Source organism: Esox lucius, chromosome 15, assembly GCF_011004845.1.
Source record: "Esox lucius isolate fEsoLuc1 chromosome 15, fEsoLuc1.pri, whole genome shotgun sequence".
Lineage (NCBI taxonomy): Eukaryota > Metazoa > Chordata > Actinopteri > Esociformes > Esocidae > Esox > Esox lucius.
The window spans coordinates 32,016,542-32,033,943 of record NC_047583.1 but is presented as its reverse complement, the minus strand read 5'-3'; the positions used below and the strand labels follow the sequence as shown (position 1 = coordinate 32,033,943).

General features: G+C 42.4%; 1 protein-coding gene across 3 annotated transcripts; it reads right to left on the bottom strand.

Annotated features, from left to right (window-relative positions):
• Nucleotides 1–8,865: 8,865 nt before the first annotated feature.
• Nucleotides 8,866–16,602, bottom strand: glo1 (glyoxalase 1). 3 transcript variants are annotated; one of them, XM_010905081.4, is made up of 6 exons: nucleotides 16,383–16,594; nucleotides 13,723–13,805; nucleotides 13,274–13,414; nucleotides 10,759–10,826; nucleotides 10,402–10,491; nucleotides 8,866–9,307 (listed from the first exon to the last, which is right to left on the bottom strand). In XM_010905081.4, exons 1-6 carry the CDS (start codon nucleotides 16,449–16,451, stop codon nucleotides 9,216–9,218), a joined length of 543 nt encoding a protein of 180 aa, XP_010903383.1. In that variant the 5' UTR covers nucleotides 16,452–16,594; the 3' UTR covers nucleotides 8,866–9,215. The 3 variants fall into 3 exon arrangements, with proteins under 3 accessions (XP_010903383.1, XP_010903384.1, XP_019900465.1); XM_010905082.4 differs by having other exon boundaries at nucleotides 8,878–9,307; nucleotides 16,262–16,600; XM_020044906.2 differs by having other exon boundaries at nucleotides 9,214–9,296; nucleotides 16,383–16,602.
• Nucleotides 16,603–17,402: the final 800 nt, after the last annotated feature.

Here is a 17,402-nt window from a genome sequence, read left to right as displayed (position 1 = left end):
CCCTCATTCCCGTCAGCACTACTCAGTGTCTTCTTAACGTGTCCCCACTCAGGGTGCAACATCCACGTATGCAAATGCCGGGCTCTTCTCTTACTCAGGTTCCGATGAGTGAGAACACTGTGCAGTACAACAGGATGGCTCAGTGGTTAGCTCTTGTTCGGTAGACCCAGGTTCGCCTCCCCGACGTGGCTCCCCCTGCACATGCGCAGCCTACAGGCCTGGTTTGCTCGCCAGCGGGTCGACCCAGTATGTCATCAGAAACTGACTTTATCTCTGCCAGCTTACCTGCAAGGGGACCTGGACTATTGGAGAGACCCCTTGGCGCTCTCTCAGGGCGCTCCTCTGGGCAGGGTGTCAGAGTGCGTTCAGGTTTTCACAGACGCTTCTCTTCACAGATGGGGCGGTGTGTGCCAGGGTCAGGCTGTCGGAGGCGTGTGGCTTCCTGGCCCTCACCACATCAACCTGCTGGAACTGGACACGGTCTTATTGGTGCTGAGGCACTTCTCTGACCTAGTCAAGGGCCGCAATGTCTCGATTCGCTCAGACAACATCTTTGGCTATAGGCACATGCCCACATCCGCTCTTTGACTGCGACTCACATTCCGGGCCGTCTGAATGTGTGCGCGGACATGATGTCTCGGGGTGGCCTTCATCACAATGAGTGGTGTCTCCACCCAGACATCGTCTCCCTTATCTAGCAGAGGTTCGCGCACCAGCCCTTGGGCGGTTCCGCTCAGGCAGGAAGCACTGTCCCAAGTGGAGGGCTTGATTCTACATCCTCCGTCACTGCCAGGAACTCTCAGGGTCTGACTCCTGAGCGGGACAGGCTTTTGAATAGAGATCTGTCCGCTGCGGTCGTCCGCACCATGCAGGGTGCTAGGGCTGCATCTACATACAAATTGTATTCTACTCGCTGGAATATGTTTGTGTCATGGTGCGTGCAGAGGTCCTCGGACCCTTTGTGTTATCCTGTGGAGGAGATTCTGTCATTCCTGCCATATCTCTTTAATATGGATAGGTCTCCTTCGACCATCCGTAGATATGCATCTGCCATCTCTGCATGTCATGAGGGTTTTGCTTGAAACATGGTTTTCAGTCATCCTCTCCTCCGCCCTTTCCTTTTGGGTATGTGCCGTCTGGATTCTCGGGTGGTCGTCCACTTTCTAAGCAGCGTCTCTCCCACTGGATTTGTGACTGCATCACTTTGGCCTGTCATTCCAGAGGGTCTCTGTGCACATTCCACGCGGAGTGTTGCAGCCTCCTCTGCCCTTTTCCACAGGGTCAGGGTAGATGACATTTGCGCTGCGGCGTCGTGGTCGTCGCCTTCGGCATTTGTCAGTTTCTATTCACTGGAATCCCCATGCCCCTCATCTCGTGATGTGTGGTGTGTGAGTGTTTTTGTTGTGCTTATGTGTTACTGATACGTTTTTCTTTTGCTTGAGTTCAACATCCCTTCTTGTGTAAGCAGGCCTGTGTATTCATAGGCCTACTCTGGGGGAGGATTTCCAACATTAGGCATTCGATCATCCCTTCTCTGACCTCGTCAGCTATCGGGATGTTTCATCTTGGAGTTTTAGGGGACAGTTTCTACTGAACCCTGTGAGTTGTGCTGGTTGGTCCAGCAGGGAGTACATCCTTGGCTTGCTCGCTCTGCCGTGAACCACTAGGGGTCAGAGCTCCATGACATATAACGTTAGTTACCGGGAATGGAACTCTGGTTATATGAGTGGAGCGGAGACCCCTAGACCTGATGCCCTGCCGTCCCATGAGTTATGCTGAATAAACTAGGAAGGGTGTTCTCTGGGCTCACGGATCCTATATAGGGCCAGGCGTGCCCTGATTGGCTGTCGCATCTTGCATAATGAGTTTTCAGTATGCCCGCTAACGCGGCTAGGGTAAACCACTAGGAGCTAAAGCCCCTCTAGGGGGCTCCGCTCCACTCATATAACCAGAGTTACATTCCCGGTAACTAACGACGTAATGATGCGTGCACACTGTCCGCTCACTAGAGCTTGTTGGGGAAGTTTCTGAAGCCTGATGCATTCTTACTGATTAAAGGACTTAAGTCCCATTGTTTAGATAGGTAGAAGAATGTGGGGGATCTGGTATTTGCTAAGGGGGTATCATTGATTGGTATCAGCTGATGAAATGGTTACTCTTTATCTCCTCATCTGTATAACTCATCAGGGCATCTATTGTCTGTTCGGGTTCGGTTGGAACTCTTAGAATTGAAGAAGTTACTTATGGCAGGAAGGATAAGGTGGGGGAAGATGGCATTTGACTTGTGTGATAGAACAAAGGTGTTTTATTGACATAGGACAGCATCTTACCACACCTCTTTTTCTATGTGATATATACGGTTGAATGAGCTATATTGAGTTAGAGACTCCTTGGACGATTGTGTGTAAGCGGTTGACGTGTCTCTCATATGTGCATAATAGTTAATAAAACTGTTAGAATGTACAAAGAGAACTTTTTGTCTCTGTGTCCCTTACTCCGAGTGTCGATATATGGAATTACCATCACGAGCTACAAAGAGGCACTCTCTCATTTCGAACGAGAGCCAACGAATCACGGCGACAGCGGCCGGAGATACTCTCGGAGACAAAGTCTCCCAGCAACAGTTGAGATATGTTCAACTTTATGCTAATTTCCAGCGAGCGGGCATTGACGGAGTTCGCCAACTACCAACGGCAGGGCAGATGTTCTCTGCATCTTGAAGTCCCTTCTATTTTCTACTCGCTAGCTAAGTTTTCGGTTTCCCCATTATGTAAGATGCTTCTCTGGCTTCATGCAGAGATATACATTTATTCAAAAAAATACCTTTTATCTAGTGACTTAAATTGTAACGTTCATTTGAACGTTTTTGCAGCGGATTTCTATAACAGGATGACTTGCTTCATACCCAATCCTCCAGCTCAGGTCTCCAATCAACCTATATGTACATTCGCAGAGAAAAATAGATCAAAGCAGGAGCTTCATAAAGGCATGTTTATAACTGATAATTGAACACAGACTATAATAATTATTATAGTTAATTGATTGCTCATGAAAAAAATAAAATGTGAAAACAAGCATGGAGACTAAGTATAAAAACAACTTGGGAATGACTGACTTGGTCAGTCTTATCGTTCAATTGAACGGTTGTTTAGTTCATTTGAACAACTGTCAGCGGAGTTCTACCCATACATGGAATAGCTTATGCCAGAGGTTCCCAAACTAGGGGTTGCAAACCCATGTGGGGTCACCTGATATGAAAATCACCTGATATGAATGTTTTTAAAAAGATAAAAATAAATTGATTATATAATTCACATGGTTGGGGTCACAAGAATCTTTTTATATCGAAATGGGGTCGTCGGCCAAAAAAGTTTGGAACCCCTGGCCTATGCTATTAGTTTTACGTTTGCAAAGAAAATAGATCAAGACAATAGCATTATGCAGAGGTGGGACCAAGTCATTGTTTTCAAGTCACAAGTCACATTTGGTTGCAACAAGTCTTCTAATTTTCATGTTGCCTTCAAAATGAACGTCTGCAGGGTGTCTATAGATTTAGTTTGTATTGTTTAGGCTACATTTTCAAAGGTAAAACCTATGTGGGGGAAATTATTTCAATAATAATGTAGCTACTAAAGCTTGTAGCCAGCAAAGTTCGAGTCTATTCTGAACAAATCCTAATGCCTAATTTGTTTGGTCTGTGGCAAGGATCAAACCCTGGCCACCCCTGGTCTCTAACTACTACGCTATTTAACAATGGTCACTTGTTCACTCATGAGACATTCGCTCTTAGCCAGCTCCACTTACGCGGTCCAGCAAAAACAAAAAAGATAAATATTCTTTTGCATCCCACTGCTCTTCTTTAAATTATTTGTGAACCATTGTGGCTTCAATACCGATCAGATGAGTAAAATTAAGACTGGCTTAAATGAATGAGTAACACCCGGTCTTTTAATGATGTCAAATATTTTTTTTTTTGTATAATTTCATGCTTTATTTGCGCTTGTTTTTTGTATGAGGACAACGTTTAGACAGTTTATTTTCAATAAATTGGCAACATTTCTAAAATCCTGTTTTTTCTTTGTCATTGTGGGGTACTGGGTGTAGATTGATGGCAATTTTTTTTAAATCAATTATAACTGTAGTATAACTGTAGCAAAATCAAGTGAAGGGATCTGAATACTTTCCCACGCAAACATTCCAATCCTTGCCACTCCTTGTTTTTCCACGTGACATGGATTACAGGGATTGGAATGAAAGCTCTGGCTGTATGGGCTCAAATTACTACCAAATGTCTTGTGGGTAGATAAAGTTATGTGCATACCTGTAAATCACAATCCACTACGACGGTTTTGCATTTCGTAGTTGTATTTAAAAATCAGTGAATGCGTGATTAAAGACTTGCATGAATTTACAATTTGCATCTGTAGCACTTTTTTTTTTTTTGAAAGTACTCAAAAAGTATTTACACATACACGATTTTAGAATTACACACACAACTCCTTATTTATGACAAATCACCAAATACAAGGACTACTCCTTTCACTTCAAATCTCGTTCATTTCTGAAAGGGGGGGGGTCAAAAAAATTACTGCCATAAAGATCTGCAAGTGCGTTAGATTCACCTACCTGGATTTCCTGTGGTGTAAATATGTAATAAAGTTATTTTATTTTATGCAAAACACTGTATACGGATACAAATCACTGTCTACGAACACAAACTGCATGGAACTCTGGAAGTATAGCTAACTTTCCCATTGTCACTTGTAGGTAGCTGACATTTGGCACTAATGGCGTGTTCCATTTGTACTTGCATGTCGGAATTTCCAAGGTCCAAGTCAGAAGTTTCAACTGGAACGCCCCCTCATGTCGAAATTCCAAATCGAAAAGTCGGAAGAACCCCACAAACCCAGAGTTCATAATCCAAGATGGCAGCAACTTGTATCAACAGTAAAACGGACATTATACATATGCCATTTAGGAGACTGGTATTATAATTATATAGGAAAATGATGTTCATAGTAAATGTTATAATATTCTGAAGAGCACTTGCCCGTGCAGGTTACAGATTAGGCTACCGCCAGGGATTGGAATTTCCCTCGTCAACGTCCTCCAATTAACTTTCCATGTCGGTGTCGGTCATTTAATTGGCTACGTTTGTGCTTGCACTCTGACGCAGATGAAACCTATGGGCAAACTGGAGTTATGAAAGTAACTATTGTTCTACTTCGTGAAGATTTGCCCATAGGGGCTTTACTCCTAATGGTTTAGTGCAAAGCGAGCGAGCCCAAGATGTACTCCCTGCCGGTCACTAACCTCACCAACGAGACAAGCGTCCAACAGGACGGCTCAGGCATGGAATACCAACCACGCCACTGAGCCGCTTCCATCCCACTCAACCACTGGCACATACGTTTGCGCACCGATAAACAGCCTCAAACGAATGCACACATGGCACTGACCTATCCGGTACCTCCGCAATCAGTAAAAACTGATTCAGAGCTTCTGAGGCCAGCCCAAAAAACATGCCAAGACCCAGACTCGGCACACAAGCAGACGCTCAAGCACACACAATGCGAGCGTCCAACAAAAAGCTGCACAGGCAAACTGGAGCACCGGACAGAACCATGTCAAATGCACCGTCCCAGCCGCTGAACCGACATAACTCACACTCCAGCCTCAGACACACTGAGCACAGAGTGAACCAGCGTACCCGCAGCCATGTCACGCAAGTAAAACCGGACAAAAGACGAAGGCGTCCCCCAAGACACAGCAGTGCAAATGTCCACGCGTGGAGTGTGCCCCAAACCCCCTAGGTGTAGGAGTGACACGTAGGCCAGATCAATCGCCTCACACAACCAGTCAGACAGACACTGTTTCGACAACATCCAGCCCACAAAGAGGTGGAGCGTGGTCCGCATCGCGGCCGTGCGCTGCACATACTGTGCCAAAGCGCACACCGGGCACAGACGATGCAACCTCACCCCCACATGGAGAGGGGAAGAAAACACCCACTTCATGGAACGAAACAACGACTTGATCATCTTAGGCAGAAAGGCCAGGTTAGGGAACAACACAGCCCTGCTGCCATCGCCATTGATGGCGAGACAGCCAGGCTGCGTCGACAGTGCACAAAGGTCACTGACCCACTTAGCAGACGTCAGAGCCAACAAGAGATCCATCTAAAGGGATAGCATCCTCAACGGTATCTGATCAATAGGTTTGAACAGCGCGTCGCACAGCGCCTCCAGAACCAAATCAAATCCAGGCCTGTAAACAGTCAGCCCAAGACAGGGAATGCCCCAATCGAGCCGTTCGCCTCTGTCAACGCCATGGCGTTCCCACCACCATCTGAGCCGTCTCCGCAAACCACAGGGCATCCAGGTGAAAAGGAGCGATCAGTATGAGCGACAGCCCCTCTGTCCGCACCCGAGACATGACAGGGACAATACAATGGAGAGGGGGAAACGCGTACAGCAGTACTCTCGGCCACGGCTGGAAAGCCAACACGTCCACGCCCCCAACGGGGGCCTGTCTTGCGCACAAAGAGAAAACCACAGAGGGCAGTGTGTGTCCTCCCGGGACGCAAACAGATCCACCTGTGCCTTTCTGAAACGTCTCCAGACCTCGACAACAATGTTGGGATGAAGACGCCACTCGTCGTCCCGGGGTCTTCCCCAAGACAGCAAGTCCGTGCCCACATTGATATCTCCGGGAATGTGAAGAGCCCTATGAGACCTGAGGTGCACCTGCGCTCATTCCCAGATCTGCACTGCCAACAGGTGGAGGGGAAGAGACCTAACCACAGCTCTGCGATTGTCTGGCCATACCAACACATCCCGACCCTGCAGGGTCAGCACAAATGCAGCAGCACACCCCTGATTGTGTCCAAATCCAGCCAGTTGATGTGGTGCTCCGACAGAGACCACAAGCACGTCTCGCCCCAGCCCGTCAGAGACCCAAACAGACACTCTGCCCATGGGAACCCCATGTATAAGATTGCATTTGTCCCTCCAGTATGTGAGGTCCGTCACCAGAGAGCTTCTCTCCACGCCTCGGACACGTGCGCCCTCAGACACTGTGGATAACTGCAACCCCAGAAACACCACCAGTTGACTGGGCTGGGGGGCACTTTTTTTCCAGTTCACAGCGAAACCCAAGCGAGTGTGCTGAGTCACCAACCTGAATGTGTGAACCCAGGCCTGTTTCCACTGAGTGCTCCAGAATCAAAAGGTCATCCAGGTAGGCCAGAACTCTGACCCCTTGACACCTCAGTGGTCCCAACACCGCCTCCACGCCTCCTACTTCCTGTGGCGAGGCAGTATTGGGACATGGAAGTAAGCATCCTTCAAATCAATGCTGATGCAAATATCCCCAGGGGGCTAACACTCTGAGAGACGTTTTGTCGTGAGCATGCAAAACGGCCTCTTCAACACACATTTGTTCAAAACGCGCAGGTTAAAAATCGGCCTCATGCCCCCGTTTTTTGGAGCACCAGGATGTATGGTGAATACAGCCCTTCTCACTCAGCTCCAACAGGACTAGAGACACAGCCTCCTTCCCTAGAAGGTCCGCAATCTCCTCCTGCAGGGCAGCGACCTTCACTGGAGACACCATTTCTGTTTCTATGACCCCTGAGAATGGGGGAGGCGGGCAGTGGAACTGCAGCGCATAACCCTTCCTCCGTGTCTTGTCTAACCAGTTCAGCAGTGTGCATAGCCAATGCCACTCTGAGTAAAACAGAGAGAGTGGGCGAGCACGCAGCTGGGGAGCTGTGGCCAGCCAGACTGTTCGAGGGACACTCCCCCGCAAAAAGTCAGGTACGGCGCCTCTTGAATGGAGGGACATTCAGGCCCCCCTCGTTCTGTCGGTGGGTAGGAGGAGAGGAGGGCCTCGGGGGCCGAGGCTCCCTCCCCTCATGCTGCACCGGTCAAGCCGCATGCGGTTCCGATATGCCGATAGACCTGGTACGGCGATTTTGAGGACGTCGACGCAGCCAACCCCCAGGTCTCCGTGAACCCGAAGCCTCAGGGGGAGCAGAAGGGGACCCAGTCAAATACGCTCCTCCCTGTCCTTCTTTTGGCGCACCAGGGCCTCAGTGACCATAGCACCAAAGAGCACATCCTCCTGCAATGGAGTATTGAGGAAGGGCATCTTTTCAGGCTCCTTCAGGGAGGCGAAATGCCCTTACTCAATGTCTCCAGCCTTCCCACCACCATGGTGAAGGCGAATGCTTCTCTATGCTTCTCTACTGTCACCCTTTGAAACACTTGCTTGGTAAAAGTTTTTTAATAGTGGCTGTTTCAAGGGTAAGGTAATTCCAGACTGCAGACATAATTGTGGTTGTTATTGAGTTCACTAGTCATAGTTCGCATCAACAACTTACAACATGTTTACAGCTCATTGTTTGCGATCTGTTTTGTGGTATCAGTTCATTATGTAGATTTGCTCTCGCCAATACAATCCTGCATTTTTGGCCAATATCAGAGAAATGTCTGATGCCAGCATTGAATCGTGCATCCCTAAAAATTATGTTATGTGCACATTTTAAAGAATAACTGCATGAAAAATGTATATTAATGAATACTATATTCCATAGTCCAAGTGTTTGTTTGATAATCTATTCAGTTTAAGTTAAGCATTTCAGGATGTTTGCCCTAAATCTATTACTATTCCAGTAAGCCAATATTCACCAGAATTTAGTTTTAACAACCACAAAAATTATTTTATCTAGCAGGGATTAAAATCAGTTAGCAGGTCTAATATAGCAAAGATCTACAGCAGAATCAATCTGCCAAGTCCACACCTCATGTCGTATTGTTCACTCTACAATACTTTCAAATAAAAACAACTATGAGAGCAAAAAAATAAATCAACAATAGTAGATAAAGCTTTTAATAGCTTAATCGCATATTAACACCAGAGCTTAAGTTAGGCATTGCTAAAGACAAACAAAATGGGCATTGACCCAACGTTAGGCCATGAAACTAAATGAGAAATCCAACCACAATTTCAATACAATTATCCCTTCGCTCAAATTGTAACAAACGTTCATAACAATAGAAAGAGGAGCCTTGTTCTTCTGTATTGTTCTTCAGTATCCTTGATGTAATGCTTGTTTGGTCTGTTTTTCTAAATTGCCGGCAAAACCTCCAACTGCCTCTCCCAAATATCACCACATGACACTGTATCTGGAGAGAGAAACCTCTGTGGCCTCTTTAGGAAGTGATGGAGACCATGTTGTTGGGACTTAGAATCTCGATCCAATAGCCATCAGGGTCCTGTACAAATGCCAGCCCCTTCATTTTACCTGAGAGAGAGAGAACGAGAGAGAACTGTCTTACTTTTACAAGGGATCCTTATCATAAAACCTTCAAACAATTATCACAACCTTCACACAATCATCATTTCCTGGTGACAAAAGCAACAAATTACCAATTTTAGCTTTTAAAGTAGCTTTAATGATTTAATGATTAAGTTGCAAAATCAGATAACCAGTGCTAGCATCGCACAACTGAAACATGTCAGTGGGATTTTACTAATACCAATTTGGAAAGTGTATTTTTAGTATGTTACAAATATTATGGACACTTATTTATGGACTCCTTCAAGGAGTGAATGGGAGTAAATTATTTGCTACACATTAAATGAACTAGAAGCACAACAGCTAGTCATATTAGATCATTCAGATTATTCTATGTTGCTTCGAATTTGAAGAAGTTAAACTTTTGGCCTGCCCAGTTACAAGCCTACACCATGCTGACATCACCTAATAGTGCTTTCTTCCATACACCACATTTTGTTGAATTAATAGGTCTAAGTTCTTCTTTCAATTAAACTGTTAGGATCTTCTGTTAGTCAAAGACACAAAGAGGACAACACCTTAATGTGGCATTGTGATCGTTCACGTCAAAGAAAAATACATCTCAGTCTAGTGCAAACACAAATGAGATAAGGAAACGGGTAGCCTCTAATTATGGCATATCTGCAACAATCACATTTGTGTTTCTATTCCTAACATGGCTTGCTAACCAAACATTTCTCATCTCATTTTAAACTTCAATTTCCTATAACCATGTGACCAAAACACCTCCGTTTGTATATTCAATTGACTGTTTCAAAGAAATGCCTGCCATTTCCTCATAGAACATGCAGCCTAGAGAAAGATGAGCTCACCAGACAACTTGCTTACACCAAGTAAACAACTCAAACAGTGACACTTAAAATGGAGACTAAAATACTATACAAAAAAATAATAATCCATTGTGAAAAACCAGCAGCTTAGGTAGAACAATCCACAAAGTCTTAGGTAATGTGCATTGGGCATAAATAGTTAGCATGTTTTTTTTACACACACGCTCAATCTTGCTTGGAAGTAAACAAGTACTGTAGGGCAATTCATACCATCATCAGGCTTCTTGACAAAGGTGACTCCTTGTTCTTCAAACAACTTGCAAGCAGCATAGACATCAGGCACCGCAATTCCAATGTGCCCTATAAGAGAGAACACTGATGACTAAGTACACACCTGCCTAGGTCTTTTCCAAGTCCAATGCAAAATACTTTTCACTTTGAGTTGATTGCTAATCCAAAACATGTAATTACAGGATTTTTGAACTCTTAAGGTGTTATGCTTGTGTCTTTCAACTTGTTCAATAAGACAGGAGTAGTTCATAGATGCCAATGACAAGTCTTATGATGTATTATAGCTGCATGTAAAGTGGAATTAGAAAGGTACTTTGGGATTAAATCCAGACTTACCAAAGCCACGAGGGTCTGAGTTTCCATTGTGATAAGATTGGCTATCATCATTCTCTGAGCCCCAGTTACTAGGAGGAGGCACAGCAAACATAATTAAATACTTTACTCATCCCCTCAGCAACAATTTCAAGAACGTACACATTATTTACACAATTAATACATTGAATGGATACACTTAATCTATAGTTCTTTTCACATTGAAGGATGTTTTACAAAGGGGATGAGAGGGGGCAGAAAGATTGGAAACTAAGAATATTTACTTAGCCATGATGAAGGCCAGATTAAAACTGTATCCAGGACACCAGGGTTAACATGCCTACTCTTATAATAAGTGCCATGGGATCTTGTCCTTGATCTTGGATGTGACAACAGAGTCAGACTCAGGACACCCATTTAATGTCCCATACAACAGTAGAGACCCTAAGCAGTGCCATGTCAATTCCACTGCCTTTCGGGCATTGGATTGTGTAGTGTGTTGGCACAACCTTCTCTAGGCCAGGGCCAGTATTCACAAAGCATCTTAGACAAGAGTAAGACCTCAATTTCATACTTCTCACTTCCTCTACTTGTCTCCTCAACACCCACTTAATGACAAAACCAGAGGTTTTGAGAAGACCAAGAGAGGGCACGTAAGAAGAATGAAAATGAGAAGCGCCCAAGAAGTGGGCAATGGTATATTATGTACTATAATCAAAACAGGAAAGCAAGGGCAGAGTCTAAGGTCTAGTGGTGACATTTCCTGGTCTCCATGCACATAGTTGTGGCCAGAGAAATGGGCACCCTTTCACTTGATTCAAATAATGCATCATTTCATCAACAAATCTGTTGAAATTCAAAAATATTTGGTTTCCAGAAATATTTCTCTGGTTTTCACATGAAAAAAAACCTGAACATCTGAATTATTTACAACATTTTACTTCAACCATGTGGAATAGAGAAATTGACTCATTGTCATGTTTACCACAATGAGAATGAAATAAAGAAAGTTGTCTGAGGAGGTCAGACACAAGACTGTAGCCAAGCCGGGACAATCTCCAGAGACCTTGATGTTTTTGTCTCCACTAGGGCTGCACAGTTTGGATAAAATATTGAATCGCAATTTTGTTTTGACAAATAAATGTGACTACTCCTTTGAAATGTTGCTTTCACCTGCACCACCTTGGTACATGGTTTCTAAGTTCAACAAACAATATATCATGGTGCTTTAGCAACCAAGTGGAATTGGCTGAGTGCATTAGGATAACTCCAAACAGATGTTGAGATGGTCATCTCAACATCTGGAACATATTTTGACATCACTGTCCCCCCACAATAAAAATTGCAATTACAGTTATGATTAGCAATTTTCAATCAAGGGTGTAAACCGCATAGATAATCTCACTTAAAAATAGAGATCATACCCTAGATAATGTGCTGAATAAAAATGTAGTAAAATTTCAGTGTTTTCTATTTCACACTTATTACCAATTTGAAGATGCAGCCTGTGTCTAACTATTTGTTGAACTGCTCATTTAACACAATGGCGTTTGTGCTGTTGCCATAGCTGGTTAGGCAACATTTCTCAACCCTTGAGGTATATTTTCTCCCATATTAAGTTTGTTTGTAGGCATGGACATTGAAGCTGAAAACTTTAATAATCATGCCATTGTGTATGTGGGACAATATCGTGGTGCCACTTGCTAACTTGAAGCAGACGTCTTCGCTAGCAGTTGCAACGATAACTCAAACTAACATAAAAAAACCATTGAGTATTTTAACAAAATCAGTCCAGGTATTTAAGTAATTTACAAAAATACCTACAGCACCCACAAGAAAAACTATTAAGGGCGTGACGCCCACTGCCTCGCGTGATGCCCACTGCCTCATTAACCTCTTTTGGAACTGAAAATATCATAAGTTGGCGATTTGGACATTGTACATGTCAATATCGCAATTTTGATAAATTGTGCAGGCCCAGTCTCCACTTTAAGTAATGTTATTTAGAGGTATAAGACCCATCCCACTGTAGCCCAACTCAGGGGACGTGACGCAAGAGACACCTTAATGGAAAACTCCAGTGAAGGATTGTTCAAATGGTAGACGAAGCAACATGATCATCTGCCACCAAGACACAAGCTGACCTTCAACCAATGTGTCAGTTTCAACTCACACCATCGGTTGCCTAGTCAGTGTAAGGGGTTTGTATATTGTGTTAGCCACTTTACACAGTCCCATCACTTCAGGATTACAAAACCATTTGTATTGTCAGCTATGTAGCTGTGCCTTATTAAGCAGGGCTGTAATTACATGTTGTCTAAATGGTTAATCCGAAATGGATGACAATACACTCATATTAAAGCTAACAGTCTGCAAATCAACTGCAGAATCATTACATGCTTTCAAATACAAAATGCTGGAACAGAGTGAAAAGATAATAACCACTGCCTGAATATTCACTGAGTTCACTGTACATTCCTGGACTAAATGCTTTTTTTAGGCTCAATTTAAGACTAGACAATCAGAACTTAATGCCTACTGGGTGAGCTCGATGGTTGCTCGCCGGGAGAAAGTCCAGGCCGTTCTCTCTTTCACATCACCAGGGATCTCCTTCTTATCCTCATAACCCAGGAAGTAAAGGGAGAAGTGCATTGAAGGGAAGTCAAACTTCTGCAGTAACCTGGTGAAAGGAGAACAGACAAAAAAATAAAAAAATTGATTTGGTTCTGGTTCCCAACATATTTGTCATAGCAGTCTTGAAAGAAAACCGTGTCATGTTATATGATTGCATAAGTAAAGATAATTACATAGATCATTGAAAAATGAAACGCAGATCAAAAAGAGTTTGGCAGGCTTCTGTGTTGATGTGTCAGAAATATTGTTGGTAAATGCTGCTGCAACAACAGACGTATATATAGCTTTTCTTGTAATTAAATGACTAGGCAGTGATAAAAAAAAAATGATGGAATATGATTACTTGGCACTTACGTCATTCCCATGATCCGGGTGTAAAAGTCCAGGGATTTCACCGGATCCTTCACCCTTAGCATAGTTTGCTGCATCATGAAATCCTGGATCACATAATAATAACATTTTAAACAAAGGCTAAATAATAACTATTCATACAGGTACTATAAGGATGATGTACTCTGCTACCCTGGTACTGGATGATTCCAAAAAAGCATTGAAAAGGAACTCCTAGCCTGGTCCCCAAAAAAGTACTGAAACGGAACTCCTAGCCTGGTCTCCTTGTGTCTCCACGCTGTAGCCAAATATTGCATTATTATATTATTTTTTTATTTGTATCATGGTCTGTGTATATACAGTGTAGCTTGAAACTATGTGAACCCCTTGTGGAATTATAGATTTTTGTGTCAACCATGAAATCAGCACCAGTCTGACATGGTCAACAGGTTTATAATTACCAATTCCATATATTTGTTTAAAGGAAATCATGCAAGTGGTACAATTTTTTTAAAGAAATTAGTGCAGGTGCAAAAATAAGTGAACCTCAAGTTGCATTAGTTAAATAAAGTAGGTAAGTAGAATTAGTTGGGTAAAGAACTGGGTACCAAAAGAACCAATGAAAGCAGGGATCGTTAGGAAATAGTCTGGACGGGACTCTGATTGACCAAGTGTCTTGTCTCTGTTTGGTGTTAATCATACAGGTGAATGCACAACACCATGGCCAGTTGAAAGGAGGTCTCTGGAAATCAAGAAGAAGGTAGTGAGCCTGGGGGAGGCAAAACAACCATCAGAATTTTTTTTTCACTCCATCATTCCACTGTGAGTCAAATCGTTTACTAATGGAGAGCATGTAACATGACAGAAACTCAGTCTAGAAGTGAACATCCTTCCAAAATATCCCAAACAGCCACAAGAAAAATATTAAATCAGGTAAATGCCAAACCAAACATGAAATCTGGAGATTTGCAGACCTCTTGCTGCATCCCAGGTTATTGTGCATGTTTCAACTATAAGAACACTTAATTGAAATGGCATTGATGGGAGGGTTGCTAGGAAGAAGACCTCTGTCCAAAAAATAAAATAAAAACTTGACCAAAGACCACACGGATCAACCTGATGTTTTCTGGAAGTCCATTGGCTGGTCAGATTAGTCCAAAATTGACCTTTTTTCTCAAAAGAAGATTCTCGAAAAGAACATCAGGAAATCAGTTAAGGACCTAAAGCTGGGCCAAAAATGTGTCATTCAACAAGACAAAAACCCAAAGCATTTGAGCAAATCTACCAAAGAAGGTCTCATCAGATGATTTCTGTTTTGGATTAGCCAAGTCAAAGTCCAGACCATGCTCCAATCGAGTTGCTGTGGCAGGACGTGGAGTAGGCAGTACATGCCAGGCATCCCTCAAACCTCACTCAATTGGCTGAGTTCTGTAAGGAACTCAGCCAATTGATGTTTAATCAATGATGTTTAAATCAATGTTATTGCTACTAACTGAGTTGCTACACAGCAATTGAATGAAGGGTTTTGGTTAAATAAAAAGATATAAATAGATAATGTTTTTGTTTGCAGCACTCTACAGTATTTCCTGTGTAACTATTTTATCTGTCTGAATTTTAGAAAATGGCCTGTAAGTAATTAATTTACTGTTGTCTGCTGTTAACAAAGCATGACCTAACAGTGTACATTCTTAGACAGTCTTGTAGGATTTTTCTTAATTCAACAAAAAATGTAGCGTACAATATCATGAATCTTTAGTTTACTTTAAGAGGTACAGTTCATCAAGCAACCTTGTTTAGTATATTCTCCAACCCTGGCCAAATAATAACAGGGGGATCTTTTGTAATACAATAGATGTAACAGTTTTCTCAACATCGCCCAAAACAAAACTATTGCCATAGGACTGTGCATAACCTGCCAAAGAAACAAAATCATACAAAAACTGATTAATTGCACAACAATAACAAGTATAATTTGTTGTGCAATGCAATAAATAAAATAGTCTGTCTATTTCTCTGTGAGTCATTTATTGCAGAAGAGAGAAAAGTATATTGCCTAATTATCTAACATGTATGCTGATTTAGTTTAAAGGTGCAATCTAAACTTGCTACATATATTGTTGGACACACAATAATTCTTAAAGAAAACTACTTGTAAATGTCTCACGAACTTCTTTTACCTAACTAATGTTAGAACCTTATCAGAACCCAACATAAAAGGTAGTTCTACAGTATTTATTAACTAAGTAAACGTAAACACAAACATGGTTCAAACTATCGTAATAATATGATGATCATAGACAGAACACTTCTGCTTTATGATGATCAGTCTTTGTATTCAGAGTGGTCAATGAACTTCAGAAAGGTTCAATTTCTGCAGTCTCATGCTAGGTGAAATTGGGGTGGGGTTAAAACTATTATGGTCACTCTAAAGTGGTACTTCCAAGTATAGTGTTTCGTAACCAGTAAGCTATGCTACGCTACTTCAGCATTACTTAATCTAGCTAGCCCACTTCAACGTAGACTACATGAACCAATTATTAAAACAACAATTTAAAATGCTTACCTGTGCGTGAGCTCAGGTGCAAAAATATGAAACAGGATAATCCTCAGGGTCTAACTTCTGTTTCAGAACAGACTCATTTCGGTTGACATCAAAACAACAGGCTACTCGCGCAGCTACAAACCTTCGTAATTGGGTTTCCATCTTTGCAAGCTGCTGCAGCGGCCTCGTCTGACAACCCTTGTTCGGTCATTTTGCTGTGATCTCGGGGAATGCCGTGTTGTCGTCGGGTGTAGCAGGCACTAGTAGTTGGTAAGGAGAGAATGACTGGAAGATTCACTCCAAAAGAGTTCGACTGGGAGGAGTTTACGTCGTGTTACGTAAGTCAAGGATCCGGGTCCAGGTGCTAATGGATAATTCCTTAATCAATTAATTTAATCAATTTTTTTTAATGTATATAGCGACCAAAACTGTTTGGTATATAGCGGTTATGTCCCAAAATCCAATATCAAATAATTTCTCGTTTATCTTGTCGAAACGAAAAATGAATTGGCAGAAAACAAGTTTTTCTGGACATCATTGTTTAAATCGGATGCATTTCCGTATTCTCGTTATTCCTTTCATTCCACTTTTTTTTCTCATTACAATACCATTAAGCGGTTTAATGTTTCGTTTCTGCAAAGAGGGTGGGCATTTCAATGTGAAATGCCTGTCATTGTCCAATTTTAAAGCTAAAACGTAGGTCTACTTACGTATAACAGTTGGACATCAGTAATAGTTTTAATCTACAATCCTGTAACTAATCATTTCAAACATTGTATTATTAATAAATTAATACCAAATAGAAATCTCCCATATCCAATACATTGATCTCTTTATAATTATTATTTAATTTATGTCAGTGTAAGTGTTTAGCACTAAAATGTAATCCTTTCAGTGAAACCTATATTTTTTGTCAATTATTTCTGAATAGGTGAAATGTAGTAATGCAAGTAATGCTGGTGTTGTCATTCCATTGTATGTGCTCGGGAAAAGAGGACAGTATACTTTTTCTGTCAAGGACAGCATTCAACAACAGTGTTGAAATAAAGTATGTTGGGATTTAAATGAATAAGACAAATATATTACTTTGTAGGCCTACTTTCACACACACACAGAGACATACAGACACACACACAAACATATTAAATTAACTAAAATGGGA

Coding starts and splice junctions, on each gene's coding strand:
- glo1 (XM_010905081.4), bottom strand. CDS start 16,451: ATGACCGAACAAGGGTTGTCAGACGAGGCCGCTGCAGCAGCTTGCAAA. Junction 13,806..16,382: donor ATGGAAACCCAATTACGAAG/GTTTGTAGCTGC, acceptor TATGTGATCCAG/GATTTCATGATGCAGCAAAC. Junction 10,492..10,758: donor CTCAGACCCTCGTGGCTTTG/GTAAGTCTGGAT, acceptor TCTCTCTTATAG/GGCACATTGGAATTGCGGTG.